At 38.0% G+C, this 27,990-nt stretch overlaps 1 protein-coding gene across 2 annotated transcripts in view; it reads right to left on the bottom strand.

Moving 5' to 3' along the window:
- Positions 1–14,016: 14,016 nt before the first annotated feature.
- FAM204A (family with sequence similarity 204 member A) overlaps positions 14,017–27,990 on the bottom strand; it is a 30,942-nt gene continuing 16,968 nt past the window's right edge. For both annotated transcript variants that reach the window (XM_003787124.2, XM_012803559.2), the window contains exons 7-8: positions 14,497–14,603; positions 14,017–14,202 (exon numbers count right to left, since the gene is read on the bottom strand). In XM_003787124.2, coding sequence (XP_003787172.1) covers positions 14,151–14,202; positions 14,497–14,603 — 159 coding nt within the window. In that variant the 3' untranslated portion in view covers positions 14,017–14,150. The remainder of the gene's footprint in view (positions 14,203–14,496; positions 14,604–27,990) is intronic.

The raw sequence follows: 27,990 nt of genomic DNA, 5'->3' as shown, positions 1-27,990 counted from the left end.
GGCCAAGCCCCTAGGCATGCCCCACACCCTCCCTCCCAGCAGAGCTTCCTCTGCAGAGGCTGCTCCCCTGTGGGAGCTCTTCCATACTCTCTTGTTCTGGTTCACGCCTCACGTCCTAGAGTTGACCTCCATTCTCATTTCCTTAGGGAGGTCTCCCCAATCAGGTCACATCCCCTCGTCACAGTCCCTCCTGGAATCACGAACTCCTTTATAGCATTTGTCCCAAGTAGACTTTTTATCTATGTAGGCAAGTCTTTGATGACGTCTTTCTGTGCTGGACTATAAGCTGATAAGAGAAAAGTGACCACAAAGGGAAGACTGTGTTCTATTTTCTTTTTTTTCTCACCATTCTAGCACCACAACCAGGTACAGTGCCTGGCTGTCTGACATGCAATGCTAAGGGTATGCCAAATAAATAAAGAACTGAGTGAACTTTTTCTCACTTTGCTAAATTTGGACACCAAATTCCTCTAATTGTAACTTTCCTCCTTCTCCAGTCACTACTCATTCCTGTACCTATTCACCACCACCCCCAACGCCCCCCAACGACCCCCCCACCCCACCCCCGCCAACCAGAGCTCAATGCACATCTCATATGAATGTCTCAGATCCCTTGTTGATAGCCCCAGGAGGGGCTTGTTGGTCATTTGGGAATGCAGGTCATGTGTATGCTGCTGCAGATCTCTGGGCCACATGGACCCTCTGCAGTCCTATACCTGGTGGGTGTATCAGAAGAAGAGGGGACCTTAAATTCCATGTGGATGTGACTTGCATGGCCCTCAACAGTGCCAAAGCCACCTTGCTAATAATACAGCACTAGCAGAGCTCTGGGTCTTGGCTTTGCCATTTACCACGGGTTTGGTCTTGGGCAAGTTCTGTAACTTCTCTGTAAGCTTCCTCACATGTAAAATAAGGACCATAATAGTACTTACTTTACAGAGTTGTAACATTAAATGAAATAGTGGATAGGAAGTGCAGTCAGCACTGTGTTAACCATGTAAGGGAAAAAATGACATTGGTCAGTTACTTCAGAGGCTTGGATTCCGACAGGTGCAGCCAGGAGTCTCCTGTCAAAGTGTCTTGAGCAACATGTATCACACTCTTCCTATCCAGACAAAACTGTGCTTGGAACACCAGAGGCAGCTGAAAAAAAGGACAACCTGTAGCAGTGTTTCTCTAGTGGAAGAGGTGAAGGTGGTGCTAGTAGCAACAATAAAGTAATATTAATAGTTACAGTAAATACTGGGAGGCCATAGGCAGGTAGATTCCCTGAGCTCACAGGTTCAAGACCAGCCTGAGCCAAAGCAATCCCCTGTCACTAAAAAAAATAAAAAATAGCTAGGCATTGTGGCAGGCTCTTTTGGTCACAGCTACTCGGGAGGCTGAGGCAGGAGGATTACTTGAACTCAAGAGTTGGAGGTTGCTGTCAGCTAAGACACCATGGCATTCGACAAAGTGAGACTCTGTCTCAAAAAAACAAGTTATAGTAAAATAATAGTAACTGCCATTTACCACCTGTTATATTGCTGAATTGTCACACAACCCTGACCAAAGTTATTAGTGCCCAAGATAGCTGCCTGGGGTCCTATGAGTGGGAGAAAGCGAGTAAGAACCCAGCTATCCCCATGGGCCCTGCCCAGGCTGCAGGTCCACCCCTGTTCCTTTACCCTGGCTATATGTGAGAGTGACAGCACTAGAGTTCTGAGGCTCTAAGCTTCTGAGTTTCTGAGCACCCAGTACACAGAATAAACTCTTCTGCTCTTCCTGAATCCCTTCTTAGAGTGGTCTCACATTTAAAAAAAAAATAGGCCATGTGCATGTCTGACAGGCTAGCAGTAACTCTCTGCTAGTCCTGATTTTACTCCCTTTTCACTGGATACCTTGATATCTTCTCACTGTCCATCAGTATATCCTTAAAACTTGAATGCAAATGGGTTTCTGAATAAAGATGCTTTTTCTCTCCAACCATGTACTCTTTAATTTTGTGCCACAAAGTGTTCCTTACACAAACAGGTAATATTCCTGTTCACACTCAGGCTCTATACATACTATACTTTGGGCCATCTGCAAAGCTGACCAGAGCCAGAGCTCTACCACCTCTGACAACCATTTTTTGCTGACAGAGAAACTTGATTTAGGACAAGATCTAGCTCAGGATGGGTCATAGCAGAGGATTGAAAAAATTATTCAAATTGGATCAATGTAAAGACCCTGGCTACTAAGACTTACAGTGCTCTGACATTATTGTTATATCTTCACTGTTATTATTTGGGCAGTAGGAAACATGGGGCAAGTGATGAAAGTGATGTTTCGGGAAGAGGTTTCAGTCAACTGCACTAACTTCAACATCCACTCAAGAGTGATCTAACCTTTGCAAAGCCTTCACTGATTTAGGAACTTCAAATACATTTTCATTGTTAGGTCACACTGGTAATTCTCTGTTGCATTACCTTTCCTGTTTAAAAAATAAATTAAAACAATCTATGAAGGCAGATAATGTTTAATGGAAAAGGGCAGCGGTGGGCTAATGGTTGCCTAGCAACCACTAGACATTATTTGGCTGCTTCACTCTAGAGAAGCCAAAATGGCGGCTGTAATCCTTCTACAGCCCCCTGGACAGTGGATGTGTGAGTGACAGTTCCCTCTGGGCCCAAATCATTTTCTTCTTTGTCTTGGGAAGCAGATCATTTCTTTTTTCAGCTTCCAAATGGGGAAACTCTCTGCCTAATTCTTGAATAGCTAATGCCTACACTTTCATCTTCTCAGGAAATCTATGGCTGAACTTCCCAGGTTCATCCTCTGGGCACTGCCACTTATGTTTTCACACATTCCCCATATCCCTCTTTGAGTTCTCCTTCCTGTCAATTAATTACCAACCCAGTTAAGTATTTTTTGAGGTCAAGTAAGGCACTTGATAGGATTAAGTTTTGGAAAACCTCCTCATGTCTTATCCTCCTGTTTCCAGAGTCTTGACTGCCCAGTCCCCTAGGGCCAAGGATGTTTGATAATCCTTTGACGATTTTTTTTTCTCATAACTAGAAAATGGAGGGAAGAAGAAATGTGGTTGTAAAAAGTACATGTAGAATTTTCAGGATTATAGGGATGACCTGTAAGACTGAACGAACCTATTCTTTACAAATAACTTTACCATTAGCTTATCTTAAAAACCGCAATTCTACTATAAGGAACCCCCCAGTACCTGAATTACTTTAACCCTTTGCTACCCCAAATCACAAGTAGGTTGGAAATGGGTCTCACATGGCCTTTACTCAAAGAACAAAATAGCAACTGTGTGGCAGATTGTCCATGATCTTGCCAATTTGGGACACAAACATGTGTTTTCCTAGCTAGACATCAATGGGAGTCTTTAGACAGGTCCTCTAGATGGGAACATTATAGGAGGTCTGTGACCCACTGAAAAATGGTGTTTATGTCGATATATTCGTCTTGCTAGAGAGAGGGTCTACAGGGCCAGCTTCCAACAGCTTAAAAATTCAATTTCAGTTGGCAGAAAGGGAGGTGAGGAAGTGAGCAGCACTGTGAAGGATCTTTGCTTTCAGAAAAATATATTGAGGACAATTTAGTACGGAAATATTTCCAAAGAAAAAATTAAAGAATTTATTAACTTTTTCATTCATTCAGATCAAATCAGTCAACAAATATTCATCAAGAATTTTTCATTCATTCAAATGTCAGTTAATAAATATTTATCAAAGACCTACCATGTGTGAGTCATTGAGAATGGTCCTTGGGATAAAGTCATGAAAACTGAATGGCCCATCAAATCATGGTGTTCCAGCCTAGATACTGATTAAGTTTTGGAAAACCTCCTCCTGTCTTATCCTCCTGTTTCCAGAGTGGAACATGTGTTGTGCGGCTAGGACTTCTATGCACATTAATAAAATAGTCACCAGTAATCAAAGAAACTTAAGTTATATTCTATTAAACCCCAAAGTACATATGAACTAAGAGCTGTCTGACTCCAAAACCAGTCCTTTAGCATCCATAAGAGCTTAGATTTGGGGAATTCTTTGCGGTAAAATCCACCAGTATACTGAGTTGGTACTGGTGGTGCAAAGGAAAGAGGCTTCTGCCTGGAATGCAGTATAGTGTAGGGGACTTACTTCCCTAAATACCCAGAGAGAGGACAGAAAATGCTCTGGCCATATCCTAAGCACAGTTGGAATTCAGCAATACCAATAATGGTAACTGAGTACTTACACATGCTATGCCTTGTGCTAAAACCTTCCACATGCATATTAACATTCACAAATTCACAAAGTAAGCATTATTAGTAACAGCACTTTCCAAGTAAAATATGGAGCCTCAGAGATTTTTATGGCTGGTGAGCATCAAGAGCCTAGATTCAAACTCAAGTTTTATTCCAAAGCCCATGCATGCTTTCCTAATGTTCTGTCTTTTGAGTCATCTTTCTGTAGGTATTTTACCACCGTGGCTCATTTGGGAACTCTCTGAAGACTAGAGCCTTCACTAGCAGACCCTTACACACACAGTACCATCAAGAGGCATGAAGGGATGGAGATTTCACCCTACTTGTAAGATAGCCAGGCAGTCTGCCACTGTTTCATAGATGCTGCTAGAACACACTTGGCTCCTCGGTCAGAGACAAGACAGTTTATTATTCAAAATAAGAGGAGTCATCAGCATTTTTGCACTGATTCCTACAGTGTGACACCAGGCCAAATGACACTGGCATACTTTGTGGTTTTCATTAAGAAGAGTGTATTTCTGGGTTGAGGGAACTGAATCTGGAGGGTAAGCATTGGCTTTGCTCCACAGTAAAGCACCATCTCAATCTTCCAAGGCTGTTTATATGCAAACATCCTTGCAAAGATAGTTTGGATCAAAAGTGCCCTACTCAGTGCCCTACTCACAAGTATCAAAAGTACTCAGTGCCCTACTCACAAGATGTGCAGAAATGCAAGAATAGTTTCCTAACAAGTACATAGTTTGCTACATGTCAGGAACTAACTATTCTAACCACTTTCACATTCACTAATGAACTCTCACATTCCTATCAGATAGGTACCATTGTTATCTCTACGCCTCAGGAGAACCCAAGGTACAGAGAGATTAAACAACCTGCCTAGGGTTACACATCTGGTAAATGGCAGCACTGATGTCTGAATCTGGGCTGCTCCGCTGGCCTGTGTGCAGCAACTTACTGCATGCTAGGCCTTGTGCATTACATTTTAACATTTGCTGGTGTCAGCAACCTACCCTCGGGGCCCTCCCTTTCTCCATTGCTTATCACCACCCTAGAGTTGGGCGGCTCTCACTTAGTGTGCACCGGACGCCCTCTCGGTCTGGCCTGAGCACTTGATTTCCACCTTTCTTAGGTGCTGCTAGTCTGGCCTTTGCTTTGGAGACCACTGTGATGTTGCAATTTACTATCTGTCTCCTTTAGAACATGAGCTCAATGAGGATTTCTGTTTTGCTCTGTGCAGCGTCCTCCAAGTACATAAGAGTCCAGGCCACATCACAGCCCTCAACACATAGAAAGAATAAGGAAAGGAAATGGCGGGGGGTAGGGGAATCCATCTTGTCCTGATTCTCTTATCTGACCTTATTTGAAAAACCCTCTAGTGCCATCCTGGTGGTTAAAGACCTTGAGCAGTCCTCATAGCCACAAGCTAGAGTTAAAGGTTCCAGGGCACAAATCCTGAAAAAGGAAGCCTGCTCTTGATGAAGCTACACAATTTATGATGTTTTTGACCATGAAGTTGTTAGAGCCACTTCTAGTAATACATGAATTTCATAAAAATGCCTTTTGAGGCGCACAGAAACATCTGAGGACTTTAATTAAGTCCTCCACCGTCGGGAGTGGAACTTTCATGTACATGGACTATGGATTTTTTCTTTTTGAGCTCGGCTGGCAAAGAAGCAAGTAACAAGTGAGGATTCCAATTTTCTTTGACAGAGAACCTTCCTTTTCCATTCTTTCTTTTTTTGAAAATAGACGTGCTATAGTGTGTAAAGGCAACCTGTTTGGGAATATGAGCATTTATATTAACAGCATTACTCAGAATGTATACTATGTGGTATAGTTTCCCACCTGTGGTTTGTGATAAGACATGTGCAAGTTTCATTGGCCTGTTTTCCTATATTCCATCCCAGATTCCCAGTGTAGGAAGGCTGTGCTACTCCAAGCAAGTCTTTGTTAGTATGCATTAATCACAGAGTGGCTGTTAAAATGTAGAATCCCAGGGTCGGCTTCCAAAGAGGGACCCTGGAATTTACATTTTCATAAGTGCTGTGGGCAGGTGGGCCTGGATCACACTCTGAGAATCACTGGGATGGGGGAAGGGGCCAAAATCACTGGCCTGGGTTCTAATCCAACCCTTTTACGCTAGATGGATAGCTGCATAGTTCTCCCTTAAGCATTTGGGCACCTCTGTTTTCTCTTCTATGAAACAACCATAATGCATGTGTGGCTTCCTCAGAGGGATGGTATAGACCACTGTATGCAAACAGTGACAAAAGAATTTTAGCTTTCTGATCTGCTAGATATTTATATCCACATAGAACTAAGATGTACACAGAACTAAAATGTCTAAGACCAGGGGCATATATAAAAATAAATTCCTAGGGTTTAAAAAAGTCCACAGAATAGTAACAGTAGTTCTAAGGCTATTCTCTCAATCAGTAGTGAATATTTATTAAGGATATCAAGACAAAACTTCAAACATTTTAACTGAAGGGACCAGGGATGGACATATATAGCTATCCACCCACCCATCCATCCATCCGTCCTTTCATCTCACATAACAAGCTGGTCTGTAGCCAAGACACTGACATGAGGGTACACAGGCCAGCTCTATGGCCCCAAGTCTTCACAGAGCCCTCTCGCTGTGCACCAAGCCAAGGCTTTATTTACCCCGTTCAACCATCTCACTTCACCTTTGGCTTTGCTTTCTCCCTTGCAAGCGAGACCTAAAGCACATACCTTTATAAATCATCTTCACAAGAGATCTGAGGCACTGCTTCTAGGAAATCCGACCTAAGGCATCGCTGACTATGATTCTGGCTTGGATGTTTCATTTGGCCAAATCCTTAGCACCATCTGGTGCTACCGCTAACACCACCTCTCCACCATTACCTTGCTTGACAGCTCAGTGGCTTTTGTTGCTATTGGCACACTACCTTTTAAAACTTTTTTCTCAATCTGTCTTCTGCAACAACCCTCCTTCTGACCTCCAGATCTCTGCATACAACTGTCCATTTGACATTTCCGCAGGTACCCTGACACAGCAAGTCTAGATATGAACTGCATTACTCAAGAGTGCCAACCACATCACAGCCCTCAACACATTTATGCCAATATGACTAAATCTGACTAAACTATAATGATATTACTCTTAATCAAAAGCCTGTTCTCTCCTACATTCCTTTTCCCATGTCACCACCCATCGGTACCAACCCTCCCCACACAAGTGCAAACTCCCTAGCCTGTCTTCAAAGGTGTAAAAACCGGTTCCAGTCAACTCTGCTCAGTGTCATCTCTCTACCACTCACTTTCTTGCTCAGTCCCCACCAGCTCACAACAGTAAGTCCTTGCTGTGCCTGCCTGTGTCTCACTGCTCCTTCTGTCTGGAACGTATTTGCTTCAGTTCATCCACTTGGTAAAGTCCCAACAGTTCCTTGTGACTGTCCTGAGCGCCGCCTCTGCTTCACTGACTGAGCACACATCACTTCAGCAAGCACCACATTTTGGTATCATGCACACCACGTGGTTACATGCCGGGCTATGTTGACTCAGCTCTCTCAACAAATCCCAGTAAAAAATGACTACATCAAATTACAAATAGGAGTCTGTGCTATTTCACATCGGCAGAATTTAGTCATCACTTCAAGGTCTTATGTGAACTTTAGGCAGAGTGGCAGATACTATAAGCTATTTACATTTTGGTAAATATACCAAAATATACCACAATGTAAAATTTATTTCCTTTTCTTCCTAGAAAAAAGCCAGTCTACATTTCTCAGCTTCCCTTGTAGCTAGGTGAGGTGAACTAATGAAATTCTAGCCAGTGCAGTGAGAACTATTATGAGATTAAGCCATTACATTTTGAGGGGCATTTTTGTTTCAGAAGCTAGCATGACCCCTAACATGGGCAGGGGCTGTGACATGGCCATTCTAACAGAGAGAGCATGTTGATACAATCTAAAAAAAGTTTAAGCTTAAAGTTACTGAGTAATATGCAGAACAGATTATTTATTGCATTCATTCCTGAGTCATAGCCTTAAAAAGATGAAGACATAAAGTGACAGGGTACCATTCCCACCGACCCTGATGTAAGTACCTATGGATCCGTCACTAAGTTAGTAATGACAGCTAATTGCCCAGCTAGAAAATTCAACATCATGTAACTAATTACTCAGATAGCTAAAACATTTAAGTCTAGGTTATTTATTATGTGTAAATTATTTCATTATATTCAGCAAAAAAAAAAAGTCACTGATTTTCCAGCAGCTGACCTAAAAATCAAGTTGTCAAAAATACAGCTTATAGATATTTCCCATTGTGCTGATCCATCTTTGAATCTCCAAGTTAATTTAGAGTATCTGACATATGGTAGGCATTCAGTAAATGTTCCTCAGATATTATGCAGAAATTCAAAGAAAGCTTTGGCCAGGCATAGTGGTGCAAACCTTGTATAAACAGTACAAGTTAGACCTAACACTTTGGTAGGCTGAGGCAGGAGTATCACTTGAGGGTAGAAATTTGAGACCAGCTTTGGCAACAGAGTGAGACCCTGTCTCTACAGAAAAACAGAAAAATCAGCTGGGCGTCGTAGTGTATACCTATTGTACTCACTCCTTGGGCGGCTGAGGAAGGAGGATCCCTTGAGCTTAGGAGTTTGCAGCTATAGTGAGCTATGATGATTCCACTGCATTCTAGTCCAGGCTACAGAAAGAGACCACATCTCACAAAGAAAAACAAACACAAAGCTTCATTGTACACTGTTCCCTGTGATGTTCGTAATTACTTCTTCTAGCATCACCCACCTCATACATGAAAACACTTTATTCTGGGGAGTCATAATTGTATGCTATCCATCAAACAATAAAACCTTTATAGCTGAAGCATTCAACCCAAAGATGAAGTGATATATCAAGTTCCTGATCAAATGCCAGAACTTACAGATGAATATAAAACAGACATCAATAATTACAGCTTGTACTATAGCTGTTACTTTCTAAAGCTTTAGGTTCAGTGAGCAAGTAATAACTGGACAGACACACCCTTCAGGAATTAGAAGTGGAAAAAGATTACCTCATTCCATACTTGTCACACAGCAGGCCCCCTGCAGCAACTGAGCAGGAGGCAGCCCATGGGCCCAAGAAGAGGTGTGGACTGGAGCTGCCAGGATGGTGCCAGCGAGCAGGGGACACCTGGCAGAGGAGCACTTAGGTGCCAAGGCTTCACTCCGGTACTACCCTCCCTTGCTCTGTATTGTGCTTCCTTAAGAAACTTTGTCTGGATATAAAAGTTGTGTACTTAAGCTCAGTTTCTTAAAAATGACAACTTGCTTGTAAAATTTGTATGCTTTTTTTTTACTTGAATCTAAAAACAAGTTACTAATACAAAGATAATTATCCCTCAGCTACTTTTTGATTTTTACAAGCACTCTAAAAACACAGCATACTGCCTGGCATTTAACAAACTGTACCCCCAGCAGCCTATAATTGTGTTCCAGGGATTAAGATCACAAAAGCCAATGTGGCAGGAAGCTACTCTGACAGCAACACTATTTGAAGAAATCCCAGCAAAGGGAACACATACCTCCAGAGTATGCACAAGTGCGTAGGAGACACTGCTGAAAGGAGACACACTTCATTTTAATACTAAAGCCAAACAGTTCAAGTCCTTCCTAAGTTTCCTCCTGGTAATCTTCCTCAGCCACATGCTGCCACATCCCTTATTGAAGGCAAGAATCCCCTCCCAGGAAGCCTCTGTGCTGATTACAGCTACAACACTCAGAAATGTGAATTTTCTTTGTTTTCTTTTAAGATGAGTAGTGTGGAAGGAAAATAAAATAATAAAGACTGCAGAATGACATTCTGCTCATTTTATCAAAATCTACAGAGTAACCCAACCTGAAAAATGAAAAGTTGACATTATTGTCTCAGTATACAACAAAGGTCAGGAACAAATGGACACTGATTAAAATATCTTTTTTTTTTCTTTTTGAGACACAGTCTCACTCTGTTGCCCATGTTAGAGTGCCATGGTGTCAACCTAGATCATTATAACCTCAAACCCCTGGGTTTAAGGGATCTTCCTGCCTCAACCTCCCAAGTATCTGGGACTACAGGTGCCCTCCAAAACACCTGGCTAATTTTTCTATTTTTAGGAAAGACAGGGTCTCACTCTTGCTCAGGCTGGTCTTGAACTCCTAAGCTCAAGGGATCCTCTGGCCTTGGCCTCCCAGAGTGCTAGCATTATAGGCACGAGCCACCAAGCTCGGCCGATAATTATAAAAAACCTCACAATAGTTCATTGTAGCTTACTCTAGCACCTATTGTACTTTCTACCATAAAGACTCCTATTCATTTAAATTGAAAATCTAGAAAGATGTTCTGATTACTGTATAATAAAAGTTAATTACCCAAATGCACTGCCATGGGAGTACAATGCCTTAGACTTTTCAAAGCACTTTCAGACTATTACTATGTTAGAAGGCACTGGTGCTACAAATGCCAATCTACATTTGGCTTTGGAAAAAGATTTTAATGTACATATTTTGTCCAAATATTACTATTTGTTTCATGAAAGTCAGAGCTAAGACTTTAGCAGAGTGTAAATTTTAAGCCAATGAATAAACAGTTGGCTTGAAAAAATGTTAAACTGACATGCAAGGCATTTGTTGCTCTGCCAGACACTAAAAATAAACGTGATTCTGTCAACATGGAGAAAACTGAATTCAGTAGGTTTGGAATTTGACTGCCATGTTTTCCTAAGTTAACTTCCTAAAATGGGATCTGACATAACACCAGCTTGCTTCTCCTAATATCCTCCTAAAAAAATTACACACAACCTGCATTTTATTTAAACATCAACCTCATCAATATATTTTATAGTTGGCAATATACTTTACCTAACAACTAAAACATTGGACATTTTACAAATTCTATCTTCATATTTTCAGAATTAAAATGCATCTTATTAAAGTCACTAATGATCTAAGCTATTAAAACATTTAAAAGATAATATTTTAGATAAAAGTTATAAAGAAAAAAATCAGATTTTAAATGTTCAGTTCTAAGCTGTTACTTAAAGTTCAGATAACATTTTCTTCTTGTCCTTGGCATGCTGCTCCTCCCTTATCTGTCTGCCTAAAAACATAAGCGTGTTTAAAATATGGAGTGTAAGATTTACGATCAGTCGTAGAAACCTGTTTAAGTACTGATTTATAGTCTTGGCCGAGGTATTTAACTCTGTCATCAAAACTAATTATAGCAAACCGAAGATTATTATATATTCAAACTTTCCTTTTGGTGAAAGAAATAGAATGTTTTGCTGAAAATCAGAAACATCCTGAGGGCTCCCAAACAAGAATGCATTGCCAACTTCTCCGAACCAGTGCTGTAAAGCTCAAAATTACTGTTCTTTAGTAAGTTGTTTTAGCCTGAAGTACTTAAACAGTAAATCATAGTTACATTAATGTCATACCGATGGCCTGAAACATATTAATCTCAGTTAACAATAACTGACGTGTACATCACTAATCTCATTCAGGCATTCTGTAGTAGTAATGCACATGTTGAAACTGTAGGAACTCAAGTTATTACTGATCCAGAAAGAGCCTTTACTTTGCCATGACCAGAATAGTGAGGACAAATGACTATACCCTTAAGGTAACACGGGTACTCTAGGAATAATGTTCCCATTTTATTGCTTCAATGAGTAAAATGTCTAATAGGTACTAAAGCTGATCAAATAAAACTGGTCTCAAATGACATGCCAGCAGTGCCAACCCAAGACAACCTGTCCCTTCCTTTCCCACAAATCCTTTGCTCCCACCCCGTCTTCCCCAACACTATAATGTTTTGGAGCTTTCCTCAATCCATGCCCCCTAAAAAGTGAAGACTTAGGAGATATGATTTCCCTTTCCGAGGGAGTTCCCTGCTACATGGAATTCCACCCACTCACTGCCTTCTACTCAGTTAAAATGCTCCCTCTATGTGAGAACCCTTGGTAAGGTGCTGAGGAAGCAATCGCTGGCACGGCAGTGGGATGAACAAGGGCTTCCGTGGCTGCAGAGGCTCCCCAACCAGACATACAGGAGGCTACTCCGGCAACGTAGGCTACTGAGTCTGAGCAGTGAAAAGTGCCTCAGGAGTTACTCAGCACACTCTGGTGTGGATATGGGGCAAAAAAATCTGGCAGAGGCCAAAGGGCACGTGTGCCTATCTTGGGGCCACATGTGTGAGAATTTCTATACCACTCACTTGCTCAAAAGTGTGGTTTTTTAATTTCAGATTAATATGAGCGTAAAAATAACGAGGTTACAATGTTAGCGTTTGTTAGGTAAGGTTCCCGTAGTAGTTGTGCCCTCACCTGGTGGTGTGTCCAGTAGGTGAGAGCATACCAAAAAACACAACTTAACAATTCTGGCAAAACCACTGGACAGTGTGTAGTAGATGCTTCTCCGTAAGGGATTTTTAAGATGGAAGTTTCCTGTATACTTTTATTTACCTACTGGCAGTTCAAAATGGATATTGGAAGTAAGCTGTACATGATTATATGTATAAAATGGAACTGGGGATATTCAGTCATAAAATATAAGATTTTCTGAGCTTATCTTTAAGGTCTGGATACCTTTTCATAATGAACTGGTATGATATGCAATCTCCTAAAAGTCGGCTTTCTCTAGGCTGGCTTTCTCAATTAAATAGAAACAAGATGTGATTTTTGGACTCTTAAATAGCGACTATATTCACTTATTCCAGAACATAAAAGAAAACATTACACATGTCACCATTTGATAAGAGTTCGTTACTATTTTAAGTCTAAAAATAGCAAAAATATAATTATGCTCATGGCTCATTTTATATGTTCCTAAATTTATATTATCAACTCTGAGAAAGTTTGTATCAAAACTTCTAACAAAGGATGAGGAAAGGAGGCAATGAAAACAAGGTCAGTGGTTCTTTACTTCTTCAAGCATGGAGTAGAGAGGTGCTAAAACATCCAGCTATGGTCTCCACCAGCTTGTCAATCACTCCTCAAAGCCCCTTCCCAGGAAGACCAAGAAACACACACATCTAACAAAAACTACTTCCCCACAATAGCGATCCTCTCTTTCTCCTCATTAATTCATTCAATCTTTTAGAGTAGTGGGAAAAAAGAATGAAAACAAATCAACCAGTTCTCAGAAGGTTCAAATTTATATTGAGTTATAATTGTCTGTTTAATACAACCGTACCATTTTCTCTTCTAAGAACCATTTCATAAATTAAAGAATAAGATAGCCAAGAAAGAGATTTAAGAAGTTCTTTCTAGGCAAAACTCAATTTAAATCATACTTCAAACACTATACTGTCCCCTTTTTATTGTAGTAATTTTACCCACACAAAAATGAATTAGGTGCTTTTACTGTGTAATTTTGGAATATCAACTCTACTGCCTCCAATAGAAAATCAATAATTATTTTATAACATTAAAGTAATTTCTATAGACAGTATCAACTGAGACTTTTTTGCACTTATGACTAATCCATTACAAACACTTGCCAATCTTAAAAACACAATTCCCGTAAAAGTGCAGTTACACCAAGTACAGACAGGGAAGTACAAGGAGCTCACTGGCTTTGCTATACCGAACAGATAAAAAGGGAAACTGAATTTATACTGTAGGTGTACACAAATAAATAAAATGAAATCCTACCCTTTTTTTCCCTGTATTTTTCTTAGATTTCTTTATATAAATAACAGAATGCTTCATTTTATTCAATAGGATGAATTCCTTAGAGAAAAACCAGAAAGAGCTGATAAACAACTCCCCATTTTTTTTATTTTTTTCTACTTCTACCAATTTCCTGATACAATTTAACATAAGCAGAAAAATCTTTTCAGTAAACTGAGCACTTGAGTCTACAGATGTCCTGAAGAACTCTGGCAAGTTACATATATCCCATGTTGCTTTTGGTTTCCCATCTCTTCTTTGCTTCAAACCTAAAATGAAGAACAAAAAACCCTCATTTTTTAAAAAATACTTTGCTAAAGTAACATATTTACTAAGAGATCAAAGTAAAACAAACTTGAAAATTTTCATATTCCAATGATTACAAAATAATCATTGAACAAGATGAAGAAATGCTCTGCTATCTATACTCTGATAAACATTAAGGAAGATACAGAGCAAAGTAACAATTACACACAAACTGTACACATAAAGTGTATTAGCAGGATGTCTGCTATTACTCTGAAGTCAACAGAATTAACAAAACAACCCTTAAGTAAACTTACCCCCATGCAAGTTTCTTCTTTTTTCGAGCAGCCTGTGAATTTTCAGCCTCCTTTTTGGCTTTTACGAAGTTGTGGCAGGCAACTGCTTTGGCAATTTTTACACCTAGCTAAGAATTACAAAGAAGAAAGAAATGAAACTAAAATATCCAGCTAATACAACAACTGCTACAACACAAATGATTCAGAACCTGTGCATAAGAAAGCTATGTCTAGAAATTAGAAATTCTATGCTTAGGCCCCTCAAACAAAGTATAACAAATATATAGATACGGCCCATATTTCCCTTAATTCCCAAAAGACTCTTTATACTAGTTATACCAGTCTCCTGGATAGAAATCTTTCCCAAACTCAGGCCCCCCAAGGGTTCACAAAGGTAGTAATGAGGATCTTCAAGCTATTTCAGCCTGGCAGTAGTCTGAACAGGAATTTATGCCTGATAAGGCTGCAGAGACTGACAGAGACATCAAGTTTCTTTGCTCTGGGCTAGAATTACAGCAACTCAGTATGGTCACACCAGTTATCTCACGCTGATCAGAAGCTCTGATTGTCAGTCATAGATGTGATTAATAAAACATGGAAAAGCTAATTACTACTTCATAATGTACTTGTATGATGGGCAACAGCTTTTAATTCACTGAGAGAAAAGAATATAGGGGTGCTGAGAGGCAAAAGGCTGGGCACCAGGACCAGAGTACCCAGGTGCCTTCTGTGTGTGACCCCTCACACCCATCTGCCAGTCCTACAAAGTCCATTCAAGATGAAATCCCCCCCATCCCAGAAGTGTTCTCTAACTCAACCTAAAATAGTCCTTGTTTGTGTATTTCTCCAGCCCTCAGCTTCTATGCTAAAACCTCACAGTTACACACTCTGCTCTATGCGGCTTTCTGGCTGCACAGCTGTCTGCGGCAAGCATCTCCAGGATGGGTGTGCTGACAACTGTCTTGTTTCATTGTATCCATTAAGAACTCAGGTTAAACAACAAAGGCTAAAAATCTCTTTCTGGTGTTTCTTGTCTTTTCTACCCCAGGACTCAACCTAGTTCATATTAGTAGACAAACAGGCTTACAGAAGAGAAGAAATGACCTGGAAACCACTGTATAGAGCTAAATTTTAGGGATCTGCTTGGCAACAGTAAGGCATGGCAGGAGGTTAACAGCACACAGGTCAGGAAAGAAGCCAATCTAGGGATGGGAGATTGGCATGCTTGACATGTCTTTCAGCTCATCCTAGAGCACAGTTTCCTTTAGGGTGAAACAGACGAGCAGTAATCAAGCACTGGCTGGAGTTTATATGATATTGAGAGCAAAAGTACATCTAATTTTTCGGTCCCAGAAAGAATATAAGCAAATGGAAGAAGGCTGACAATCAATCAAATGAAGATGCCAAGTTGGTCAACCCCAATAGGACAGCCACTTAAGCAAGAATGATTAACTGTAAAACAGACTAACCTCAGTGTTTTCTCAAAACTCAAACCAATATTAGCAGCACTATGGTCATCATCCATTTTACAGGATAACATCCATTCAACAAATTTTACAGAGGCACAATTGCTTTTGCTAGGGAATGTTCTAGGTGCTGGAGATACAGCGTTGAGCAAAATAGGGACTGTTTTCAAATTGCAGGGCCAGGAGGAAGGGGTTGTTGGTTACATCTGACTGCTTATGTACTGGCTTTATTCTTTTGGTTCTCTTTTCAATTCTAATTCTTTATCATAGAAAAGTTCACGTAAGTGAAACAAACAAACAAAAAGAAGGCTAGGACTCACAGTGCTGTAGCATAATCATCCCAGGTAAAAGAAACTCCAGAAGGAGAGTACGACGTAATTTATCACAAAGATGGAATTCCTATCCACTAAAAAGCTATCGCACTCATCATACATTCAAAACATCAACTTAGTACCTGGCAACTAGTTAGGATAGTCAACATTACAATATAAACAAATACTCAAATCTCACTGGCTGAACTTTGTTTCTTGTTTCACTGAAAGTAGGTGGGCAGGACTGTCCTCCACCTCGTGGGGTCAGCTACTGAACACATGGCTTTCAGGTTCACCACAGCAGAGTAAGAGCCGGAGGGCCTCACAGTAGCTCTTAAATGCTTTAGTCCAAAAGTGACACATTTCTGCTCACCGCCACTGGAAAGAACTACTCACATGGCTCCACCTAAACCCAAGGGGGCTGCGAAATGTGGAGGTACAATGGAACATTAGGTGAGCAGTAAATAGACCTAATCTATGGTCTTCTGCTGTAGAACAGCTTCCTAACTGTGTTTAAGATACCACAGGTCTCTTCACATTCATGAGGATGAGTCAGTTTCTTTCCCATCCCCCATCCCCAAAAGGTAAACATACACTTATTATTCCACTGACACTATTTCTATGTATTATATATAAAAATTTAGCATATAAAATATTAGTTTTGCCAAACTCACTCACCAAAAAAAGACCCACTCAGCTAATTTATCTTACATTTAAATTGAGCCTACACTTTTGAGTAAGAAACAAAAATGATCTGATCCATACGTGCCAGATACCATTAACTATGTGAAAAAATTATTTTTCCGAAACTATTGGAAATTAAGATAGAGCTTACATTGTCCCAATAAGAGTGTCCTAGATTTAGGACAGACAAACTAAAGAGCATCTCAGGGTCCTGGACATGCACTCATTTGACTTCAAAGGACTCTTCACCTTGACATGGTCATGTACTCTAAGGATATAAAAGCTTTTAGTGTCCCAGCAATGCCAAGGCCGAATCAGCACAACCAGTATCACAGTAAAGAGAGAATATGTTCCCTAATATAACAGTGTAAACTTGTTAGAAATAATTAATTAGAACATATTAAACAACAACTCACATGAGAAGGCTCCCACATTTTGTGAAATAAATATAATAAATGACTAGGTCTCTGGGCAACACTTGCAGACAGACCTGTTCTAAAGGTACATATTCTCCAATCATATTTTACCTTAGGTTACATTAAATGAAATGTTCAACTGATAAACACTGAATAAACCTAGTCTATATATTTTTTAAAGAAAACAATCTTTTAGCTTGTAATGAAGATGAAAGGCATGGTCTTTTTGTGTCCTAAACCTGCTTAAAATAAATGTATTTCACTTACTTCTGTGGAGAAAGAAAAAAGGACAGAAATATCTGAAAGTATAAAAGGATAATAAGACCCGTCTATGGAAGAGATGATTGAGAAGAAATGTGGTTTCCCCCTCAGGATGACTAACCCAAGTTCCAAAGTATTAAAAAATATCGTGATATCTTTCGCTATTACAAACAAACAAAATAGGCCGACAAGAATCTCCCTTTCGCTTCTATAAAAAGAAAAATGCATCTTCATGCCCAATGTAAACATCACAAAAGCTTGGTCAATGGTTTTTATATTTAAAAAAACGGTTTCAGGTCATCAGATAACTATAGCAACACAATGTGGGAAGAAATTTTTTAAAGTGAATAAAAATACATACAAAATTTCTTGTATGTGTACCCAAAGTATCAGCATTTTCCATATAGAACATCCAATATTTTGCTGCATTTTAATTAAGGTGTCTAAACATTATCACAAAGAACTGCAAATTGGTCAGAGCATGCAGTAAGGAAAATTAAGCTCTAAAGGCTTTTTATCACCATATTTCAGGAACCAAGGGTGTAAAATGTTCTAATTTGGGATATATTAAAAGCCATAAAAGGTCTTTCAAAAAGATTAATGGTACTTTGCTTGGATTTAAGATAAGGGCTTTAGCTGGTTGGAAAAGCAGGGCCCTGGCTGGACCCTTGAGGCATTCATCTTTACAGCCACTTGGAAGATTTGTAAAAGCGTCTGCATAACCTCAAGCAAGTGCACGGCGACATTTTTTTAATTCCTTTCAATTTTACAGGTTTAGCCTGTGTAAATCATATTGGGTTGTAAAATAGATATAATGGCACATCCTTGTAACTCAGTACAGATTTTAAAAGACAAACTTTAATATAAAGTTAGCTTTACTTGAAAAATCTTGTCATTATAAAGTTTGCTGATAATCATTTGAAGCATCTGATTCCAACAGCTTAATCTAGCATAACCGTAAATTTCTTATTCATTTCATAAAATATTTTACTCATCACAAAATTATTAGCTTGTAACAGATTTATAAAGTTTTCCTCCCTTTTGAACACTTTCAAGGCACTTATTTAAAAATACCAATTATCATACTTTAACTTTTTATAGAATAATAGGTCTCTATGAAAAATATTTATGCCATTCTCTTTTGTTCTTTAATTAAATGAAAACAGATGTTTTCTGAAGTAAAGCGGAACCATTACTGGAGTACTTAAAGTGTTAAGGTCTTTAATTTTTATATCAGTTTGGTCGACAATTCCTGATTGTCTTTACTCAAGCTCAACATTAATGTCAAGCAAGTTACCTAGGAGACGAAAGAGATCAAAGAGACAAAAACCCCTCCAATGTCTGATTAATCAAGCCTGCAAACAGCTTATTTCTTTTAGCCTGCATGCAAGTATGAAAATGAGATTCTGGGAGCCGAACATTGTGCAGATTTGTTCATTCTTATCAGAACAAAGCCAGCGGCAGCTTATTTCATGGATCATTGGCACTGTCATCAGTGCTACACAGAACGGGTGACAGCTCCTCATTTTGAGGCTTGAACAAAATTAGCAAAAAGTCGGCACAAATTAGCCTCTCATCTTTTTAGTAATATGACATTATTCATTTACTTTTTATCCAATTTTTAATTTTTTCCTTGTCAGCTATCCCTTTCTAGTGTCTCTTGCATGGCATCATAAAATGCCTTCCAAAAAACAAGCAAAGAAATAGCAAAAGTTGAAATAACATGCAAAGTTCAAGAAGCAAATAAAGAAAAAGCACTTCCAATGACTAATAATGCTGTGGGGGTTTTTTTGTAACTTCCAACTTTGCACTAATATTGATTTAAAAAAACAGCTCAGAATGCCACAGTTAAGGAATTTTATGAAATTGGTGGCATATTTCAATAAAAAATATAATATGGTTAATGTGTTTCACTCAAACCACGATTTAATTCGGTATGTGCTACAGTAATTGGTTTGGTATCTTTCTCTCCATGGTCACACCTGAGATGCCAAAGCTTTGATGACGCCTGGTAAGCTAGGCCAGCTATCCAGTCATTTAACTCTGACTTTAAAGCAAATCATTTTCTTTAGAAAACAACCTAATTTCACTGTCATCTTAAAATGTACACACCTAAGTTTGCACACGTATCTGTGTGTACAATTTCACTGTCATCTTAAAATGTACACACCTAAGTTTGCACACATATCTGTGTGTACAACTGTATGCACATCTATTACTTTTATATCTACAACTTCATGTCACTTTAATTCAAAGCATAACCCAACAAACCCTGTTTTTAAAATACATCAAGAAGATATATATACACATACATATATACATACACACACAAATATCTTTCATTGTGTGTCTATGTACATATGGTATGACTCATGTACTCAACTTCCATTTCATAGTGAAATAGTTTACATAACACCTGTTTTAATGATGACTATTAAGGCTTCAAATTATACGTAGACTGCAGTATTCCAGAGGAGGCAGAAAAGACGTTATACTGTTGAAATTAGTCCTAGATATAGACATTTATGTTCAAGAAACTTACTCCATTCATAAAGAGGAAAAAAGCATTAAAAAATTAACCATAAGCTGCTAGATGCTTTCCACAGCCCCCATCAGAAAGACAGTTTTTTTTAAAGAACTGTAGTACTGTTTTCAGCAATTTCTTTATCTCTGTTCTTCTAAGTAAGAAAGCCTATTAACAAGCTTTGAACTTAAAATCACATTTACAATAATGTGCCATCAACAGTTTTATAAGCTAATTAGAAAAAGATTAATTAATGACTGGCTGCTAATAAAATGGCAATCATGAAGAAAGAAACCAAGGGTGCTAAGCTTCAACTACCACCAATTAAGAGCTAATTACAAACAAATTATATATGTGTTTTGCTGTGGGCTTTAATTTACTAAAATGGCTTTAATTAAAAGAGAAAACATGCTGATTAATTGAACTGCAGAAAAAATCTACAGTATAAACTGTGCTTTGTCTGTCTCTTTAATTAGACTTGTAACATCTGAAATCTTTTTTTAAGGTTAGTTAAAAGCACAGATAAACATAATTAAAAGAAAGCATAAGGAACACCATTTGAGGTGATCACCTAATCATACCCCAAAGGTTAAAAGAAAACATCCTCAATGCAGTAATATCTGCAATGAGTAAGCACATCTAAAATTCTGAGAGGGAAAAAACCATCACTGAGCACCAATCTTATTTTTCTGATGTTAAAAATGCTCCAACATCAGCACTGTATGCAATTTTTATAGGAACAAAGATATCTTCAAACTAGATGTAAAGAAATTCATCCAGGCCTTCCCTTACCTGGACAGACATAGCTTATTTTGATGCACTGTGCTAACTGTCCATCTACGTGTAATAACTGAATTACTTATAAGAATTTAGGAGAACAAGGCTTCCAAGAATTGAAATAAGCATTTAAAAGCCTCCCAGACTACTTATAGACTATCAGATGATACATGGAGGACCTTTTAAATTAGAAAGCACTGAGAGATGACCAAAGTTAATGAAAGGGAGTCAGTTCTAGATGAACCTTAACGGAAACATATCCCGCTCCCAAAGGCAGAGTTCCCACCTTTCCTAAGCTGCTGACCAGCAAAAGCCTATTCAATGGGTTTTCCCTCCTCAGAGTTCTATATCCTTTCCTGTTGCTAACTGGTGAAAAAATAGCAAAAAGAAAATGGTTCTAAATTCTACTATCTAATTGGAAAGAGAAAATAAATTTTTTGAAAAAGAAAGGAACTGGAAGACAGTAACAAAATTTGAAAGACACAAAATATATTTTATGAGAGTTTGCACATATTACATACTCTGTATGAAAAACTTAAAAAATTTTAGAAATTTAAGAAAAAAAAGCACAACAATTTGCTTTTAGAGCAAAACCTACAGTTAATGTACTCATCACACACAACCCCCGTACTATTACTGAAATAATCTCTTTTCCATAAAATAAAATGTTGAAATGGAGACATAAAATTTAGATTCTTGATATGCACATAAATAAAATCTAAGGCACTTTTATTGTGTTTACTCAATCTTCTCCAAGTAGAAATCACAATAATTTAAGACAACAGATAGGACCTGCTACGCTTTAACAGGCTAACAGGTTCCAGTGATAAATTTTTATAACAGTTAACTGGAATATACTGTTCAGCTATCTGAGCAAATTGTTTTACCTTAGAAACATGGTTCTCAAGATAGTTCGCCTACCCAAAGAAAATACTTTCAAAAATGGAAAGAAAACGATTTTCTTCTCTGGATTACAGAATAAAGAGTTCAGAATCGAAAGATCTCCTTCACTATTTATTGTATGTCTTTCAATTCAGCTTCTTTTTTGTTTTTGTTTTTGATGCAAACATAATAGCACAAATGATAAGGAACTATAGACATCTGTAGTTCAAATACTTAAATGTTTAATTTTCAACTCTAAATGTAAATAAAATTCCAGGCATTTGGGGAGTTGAATCTGCCAAAACTGTGTTATTTGGGAAGGAATTTTTCTTAGTGGGGTGGATTTCCAGCCCCTATTCCATCAAAACAGCACTTATATCTACATAAAACTAATAAGTGAAATGAAAAGAGTGAACTGTGGTCAAACCCTGTCACGGAAACCAAAGCCTAGTTACTTGGGAAAATTCTGAATGCTAGAGCAAGTGCTATCATATCCACAACATTTCTCTGAAAGGATTACTTTTTAGATGTTAAAATAAAATACAGAACCTGTCTCAAGTGTACATATATATATAGCCCTCTTAGGTAACAATACCTTCAAATTTTTTAGGAAATCACCCTGAAAATAGAGCTTAGGCTACAAACTAAGGGTCTGCACAAATTTAGAGAGCACTTGATTCACTTAAGCTATGAAAGAATACAACTCAAGTAATTCGAACTTAATTTTTTTAAAACAGCCATTCCCATCGTCTTTAAGCATTAACAAACAGTCAATACTTCAACATTATTAACTTTATGTATACTTTGAATCCAAAAATTTAGGCAGTCTACTCCATTTATAATGAATTAAAATTTAATTAAAATTAAATTCCTAGTTTATTTTGCCAACATATTTATTTATGTCTCCAAAAAGAATAATATTAAAATGAGATGTAAAATTTTTTTATCTTTTAAAAAGATCATTGCTACCTGTGATACCTTGGTTCTAAATAAATATTAAACTCAACAACACTAAAAGCTGATGTCATTGCTTCAGGTCCTCATTTGTAAAAAAATGAGCTCTGAAATATGAAACATTTTATCATATTATTATAAACTGAAGAGTTTTTTGATCTTAGCAAAGATGGAAGTAGATTATAACCACGATATCTCAAATGTGAATATTAACACTGCAAATCATCAAAAAACAGTATGACTGTATCTTGGTTACATAATTATTAATAATGTTACAATATGAAATACTGGCATTTATTTTTTAAGGAGTCAAGTTTATCTGGTGCTGTCAAACAACTATCCTATTTCAGTTCCTTATAGAAAAAGCTTAATCCTTAAGAGTATAAAAATGCTCAAACAAAATTCAGACAACCTTTCTTCCTCATTCATTTCTGCCATCACATTATATAGACATAACTAAAATCAATCTGAACAATACACCTAGTTAATGTAAGTATGACACATTGGAATTTGATGGTAGAAACCCACTGTTTTGCTGCCAGAGTGGGTTTTTATGGATGGCAGGCTGACACGAAGAAGCCTAGAGAGAAAATCTCTTTACCAAATGTGAGATTCAACCTAACTGCTGCTTACTTAATCAAATCTAGGCTTTGGTACTTACTTTTAAAATACTTGTTTCTACTGGTTTCTATAAATTGGTATGATCTAGACTGCAACAAAGACATTAGGTAAGATAATACCAAAGAATGGCATTTTCAAGCATCACTATCAGTAAATGGAATGTACTTCCAATTCTGAGCCACAAATATGCCCAGATACTTGTACATGTGTAACGTACATACAAATTTTTTCAAATTAGAACAGTTTTGTCAGTATAACACAAACCCAAGTATGTTTTTACTTCATCTATCCTCTAAGACTGTTAACAAAGTACATAACCAACAGGAGGGATGGTCTCAAAACAACATCATCACTACATGGTAAAACCAATAATGACAAAAAGCACAATCTTGACTGAGTCATCCCCCCAATCAGATTACATTCATCCTTAATGTCATCATTAAAGAGAATATGATTCTGGAAAACCATGTGCTTGCTGTGCCACAACAGCACTCTGACAGCCTTATTTTGGCATAACATTTTTTTGATGAACTGTTTTCAAGCCCTATTTTCAGACACAGTTGTACTTTTGGCTTCATTTTTCTCAAAACTGATACTACCCTATTGGTTTCACAGGCTTATAAATGTTAAACACCAAAAATTAGTTTCACTTATTATGGCTGGAAAAGGCTTTAAGAACTCTGGGATCTGTGCCTCTGAGCAAAGGCTTTATCAGCAGGTCCCAGTCACTGCTGCTTCAAAAAAGAAACGGTACTGATTAAAAACCAATATACCTGATTTCCAAAAGGACACCTTCCACGCATGTATATACGTAATTTCATAAAGGGCTTCTGCCTCCAAACTCACTTACTTCTCAAAATCCCATCCACATCTATCTGTAATGATTGGCATCAAGGGGAAAAATATGAAAAAATTAAATCATAAACTAATCTATTCATTCAAGAATTCCATCTTGATTATTTTTCCCTGGTGATTAATGAATATGACATGAGTATCTTTGCAAAGGCTATGCCTGAACAGCAAATATTTTTCCAGATGTTTTCCCACTTATGCAAGGAAAAGAACAGGGCTCAAATTACTGTTCTTTCTTTTAATTAAAATTCTATAATTCTACACCAAACAAATTTACTTAACCATAAGAAAGCATTATATTTACGTAGAAGTAAAAATGACACTGAGAAAAATGTTTACTATCTTTACAAGTGCTGAAAATACCATGTTTTTCTAAAGCAATCTCATTTGCCATAAACTGTGATAGGAGATAGCCCTTAAAATGGAAAATACTTAGTCAGTACTATACAATTTCCATTCTAAAATAGGAGTATGACAAAACACCAAAATAGAAACTTAATCTCCTAAAAGAAAACACACATTTCTGAAGCCTCTAAGGCACTACTTCAGTATGTTGTGACAAGCAGCTTCAAACTGCACTCACAAAGGCAGCTCACCAGTGAATCCTAGTGAGGCAGACAAGGGCAGCGTTACCAGCAGGCACTGGTAGGCAGAATGTCATACGGCAACCCCGTTCCTGCCCAGTGTGTCATTAAGCAATACTGCACTCAACTCTTGATTGTCCAGATATACTGAGAGATTTAGTAAAAATCGGATACATAAAAGATTCTATCATCCAATATTTCACTTCAGCCAAATTTTAGATTTAGTTTGCCTGGTAAAGACGAAAAGTACGACTGAATCACATTTTAAAGATCTAAAGTCATTTTGCAATCACCATAATAGTAACTGCCCCAAGGAAGAAAAGAATCAGCAATGGAAGTTGAAACTGTGAGTAAAAGTATAATTGTATAGAGAATATTTACAGTTTCAAATCATTTCCCATCTGCTCATAACGTATTTATTATAAGGGGAAAAATAGTAACTTCACAGTAGAGAAACCCAGAGATACCACCCTAACCAAATAATCAAAGTAACACCATCTATAAATGAGACAAACAGAACAATGTGCCTGTGGATAGCTTATACTGATGAAGACACAGCATCACTCCCGTGATTTTCCTGTTAAAAATGCATGACCTGAAATTCATCATAAGGAAACATTATACAAACCAGCATTTAGGGACATGTTACAAAATAACTGGCCTCTGCTCTTTAGAAATGTTAAGGGCTTAAGAACAAAGACTGAAGAACTAGTCCAAATTAAAGAAGACTAAAGAAACATGACAACAAAATGCAAAGTTATAGACCAAAAAAGAGAAAATTCTTTTTGCCATAAAGAAAATTACTGGAACGACTGGCAAATTTCAATGAAGTGCATACATTAGAGAAAACGAAAGCAAATGCTGTAAAATGTTAATACTTCAGGTACGCAAGTAAAGGATAAATAGGAAATCTTTACAAATTTCACAACTTTTTCAAAGTCTAAAATAATTTCAAAAATACGAGGTCTTCTAAAGAAAGAATAAAATGTGTTTATCTCAAAATTTCAGCATTACTAACTATATTAAAAGAAGCATAGACCCTGCAGTAAAATAAATGCTTCTCTGTGAATTCCCCTGGTGGGTACTAATACATAGAGAAAAATACAAAGAAAAACAACCGTAGAGCCCATATTTTAACACTGCAGACTAGGCTTTGCTGTACCCTTTCTTACTTTAGCAAGGTGGATATTTGAGGAAACTAACCAACCTGAGGGACCCTGCTGGTCAGTCACCTTGCTGTCTGGAAGAGACAACATAATATATAACTCCTGGGTCTTCCAAAGGAAGGCTGGTCCCACAATGGTAATAAAACACAATTTTGTTGAGTCCCATGATCCTGAAGAGACTGGTGAAGAGAGAAATCCACGACATTTCTATTATAAAAACAAAAGGGCAACCATACTCTATACCATATAGCTGTGCTGGGTTTTCTTATGTGCCCACCTTAAGCTTTAATCTAGCAGACCTGAGACCAGGCAGCATCTGACAGCAACCAGTAACATATTCCCAGAATTTGTAAATGGATTAAGCAGCACTTATTCACCATGTGGCACAACATGGAGTACTTCATCAACATAACGCAGTTAAGTACCACTTCTCTAAAAGGCTTTGTTCCTGATCCAAATGAGGCAGATATTCAGGCCACTTTCCATACCGCCATGGTTGGTTACCAGGCCTTATATGCTTTTCAGTCCCTCTTAGATCTTAAGCCACTCTTCACTATCCCCATCATCTCACTATACTCCCCCACCCTTACAGCCGTGACAGGTATCCACCCACTGAAGTCTCTGGCAACCCCACAAGCACTGGCCCTCCCCATCATTCCCTGACATTTTCATGGCCAACTCCAAAATCTGGAGATTAGATATACTACTGGTATAATTTTGCTATACTTTCAAGTTGAAAGTAACTACTCTTTGAAGCTGGCCAAGAAACAAAGCCACTATTTCTAACAGAACTTCTATAGAAACGTAAGTTGCAATGCCAAAACAGTCTTCTTAGCAACAAACAATAGATGCCATGTTTGTCGAATAGAATTTCAAAGATGATTTTTGGCATATAGCTCATACAGTTCGGAATAAGGACCCCTATCTTATTCATACTGAAACAGCCACTGTAATAACCAACAATTAATACTGAAATCCTCCAGAGTTTGTGTCACCATTCAATATGCTTTCAAATTTACTTTATAAAAATGAAGTATTTCTATTCTTTCTATTCTAAAAGAGTCATAAAACGCTATAATATACAATGAAAGCTATACTCAGTAAATCAAAATAGGACTACTTAACAGATGAAATAGAGTATCAAATTGCAAGCACAAGAAATACTCTAAGAAGGGAAAGGGAAAATGACATAAAAGTAAACATTAAAACACTTTATGATCCAGAAATTCTTTTACACTTAAAAGAACCGATTGAAAGCAGGAATTCAAACAGATGGACACCCAGGTTCACAGCAGCACTACTCATAGCAGTCAAAAGGTGGAGGCAACCTCCAGTGTCCACTGAAGGATGAATGCATAAAGAGAATGCAACAAACAGACCCAGAATGTAACAAAAGCAACACACGCTGCAACCCGGAGGAAACCCAAGGACACTATGCTACGTGAAATATGTCAGACATAAAAGGACTAAACAGTATATAATGCCACTTATGAGGTGCCTACAATGGTCAAATCCAGAGAGACAGAGTGGTGGCTGTCAAGGGCTGGGTAAAGAGGAGGATGAGAAGGTACTGCTTAATGAGTAAAGAGTTTCAGCTCTGCAAGATAAAAGGAGTTCTGAAAATGGATGGTAGTGATGGCTGCGTAACAATGTCAATGTGCTTAATACCGCTTAACTGTACACTTAAAAGTAGATAGAATGGCAAATTTTATGTTATACATATTTTCTCACAATAAAAAATACTTCATACAAAATGTCAGTTTATTGTGTGAAAGGCCACGTAACTGGCATTTATGCTACTTCTTGCTTATGCCCTTAACAGAAGCCCATAGAGTTATAATTTCCTTTATATTAGCCATTAACTCTCTCTCTCTCTCTCTCTCATTCTCACACACACACATTCACACATTATACACAAAGTGGGATTTGAGTTTTCTTTTCTTTTTTTTTTTTTTTGAGAAAGGGTCTCTCACTCTGTTGCCACGCTGGAGTAACAGGGCACAATCATAGCTCCTTA

Source organism: Otolemur garnettii, unplaced genomic scaffold (assembly GCF_000181295.1).
Source record: "Otolemur garnettii isolate 467f Iridium unplaced genomic scaffold, OtoGar3 scaffold00021, whole genome shotgun sequence".
Taxonomy (NCBI): Eukaryota; Metazoa; Chordata; class Mammalia; order Primates; family Galagidae; genus Otolemur; species Otolemur garnettii.
The sequence above is the reverse complement of the archived record's forward strand: the minus strand, read 5'-3'. Positions and strand labels throughout refer to the sequence as shown.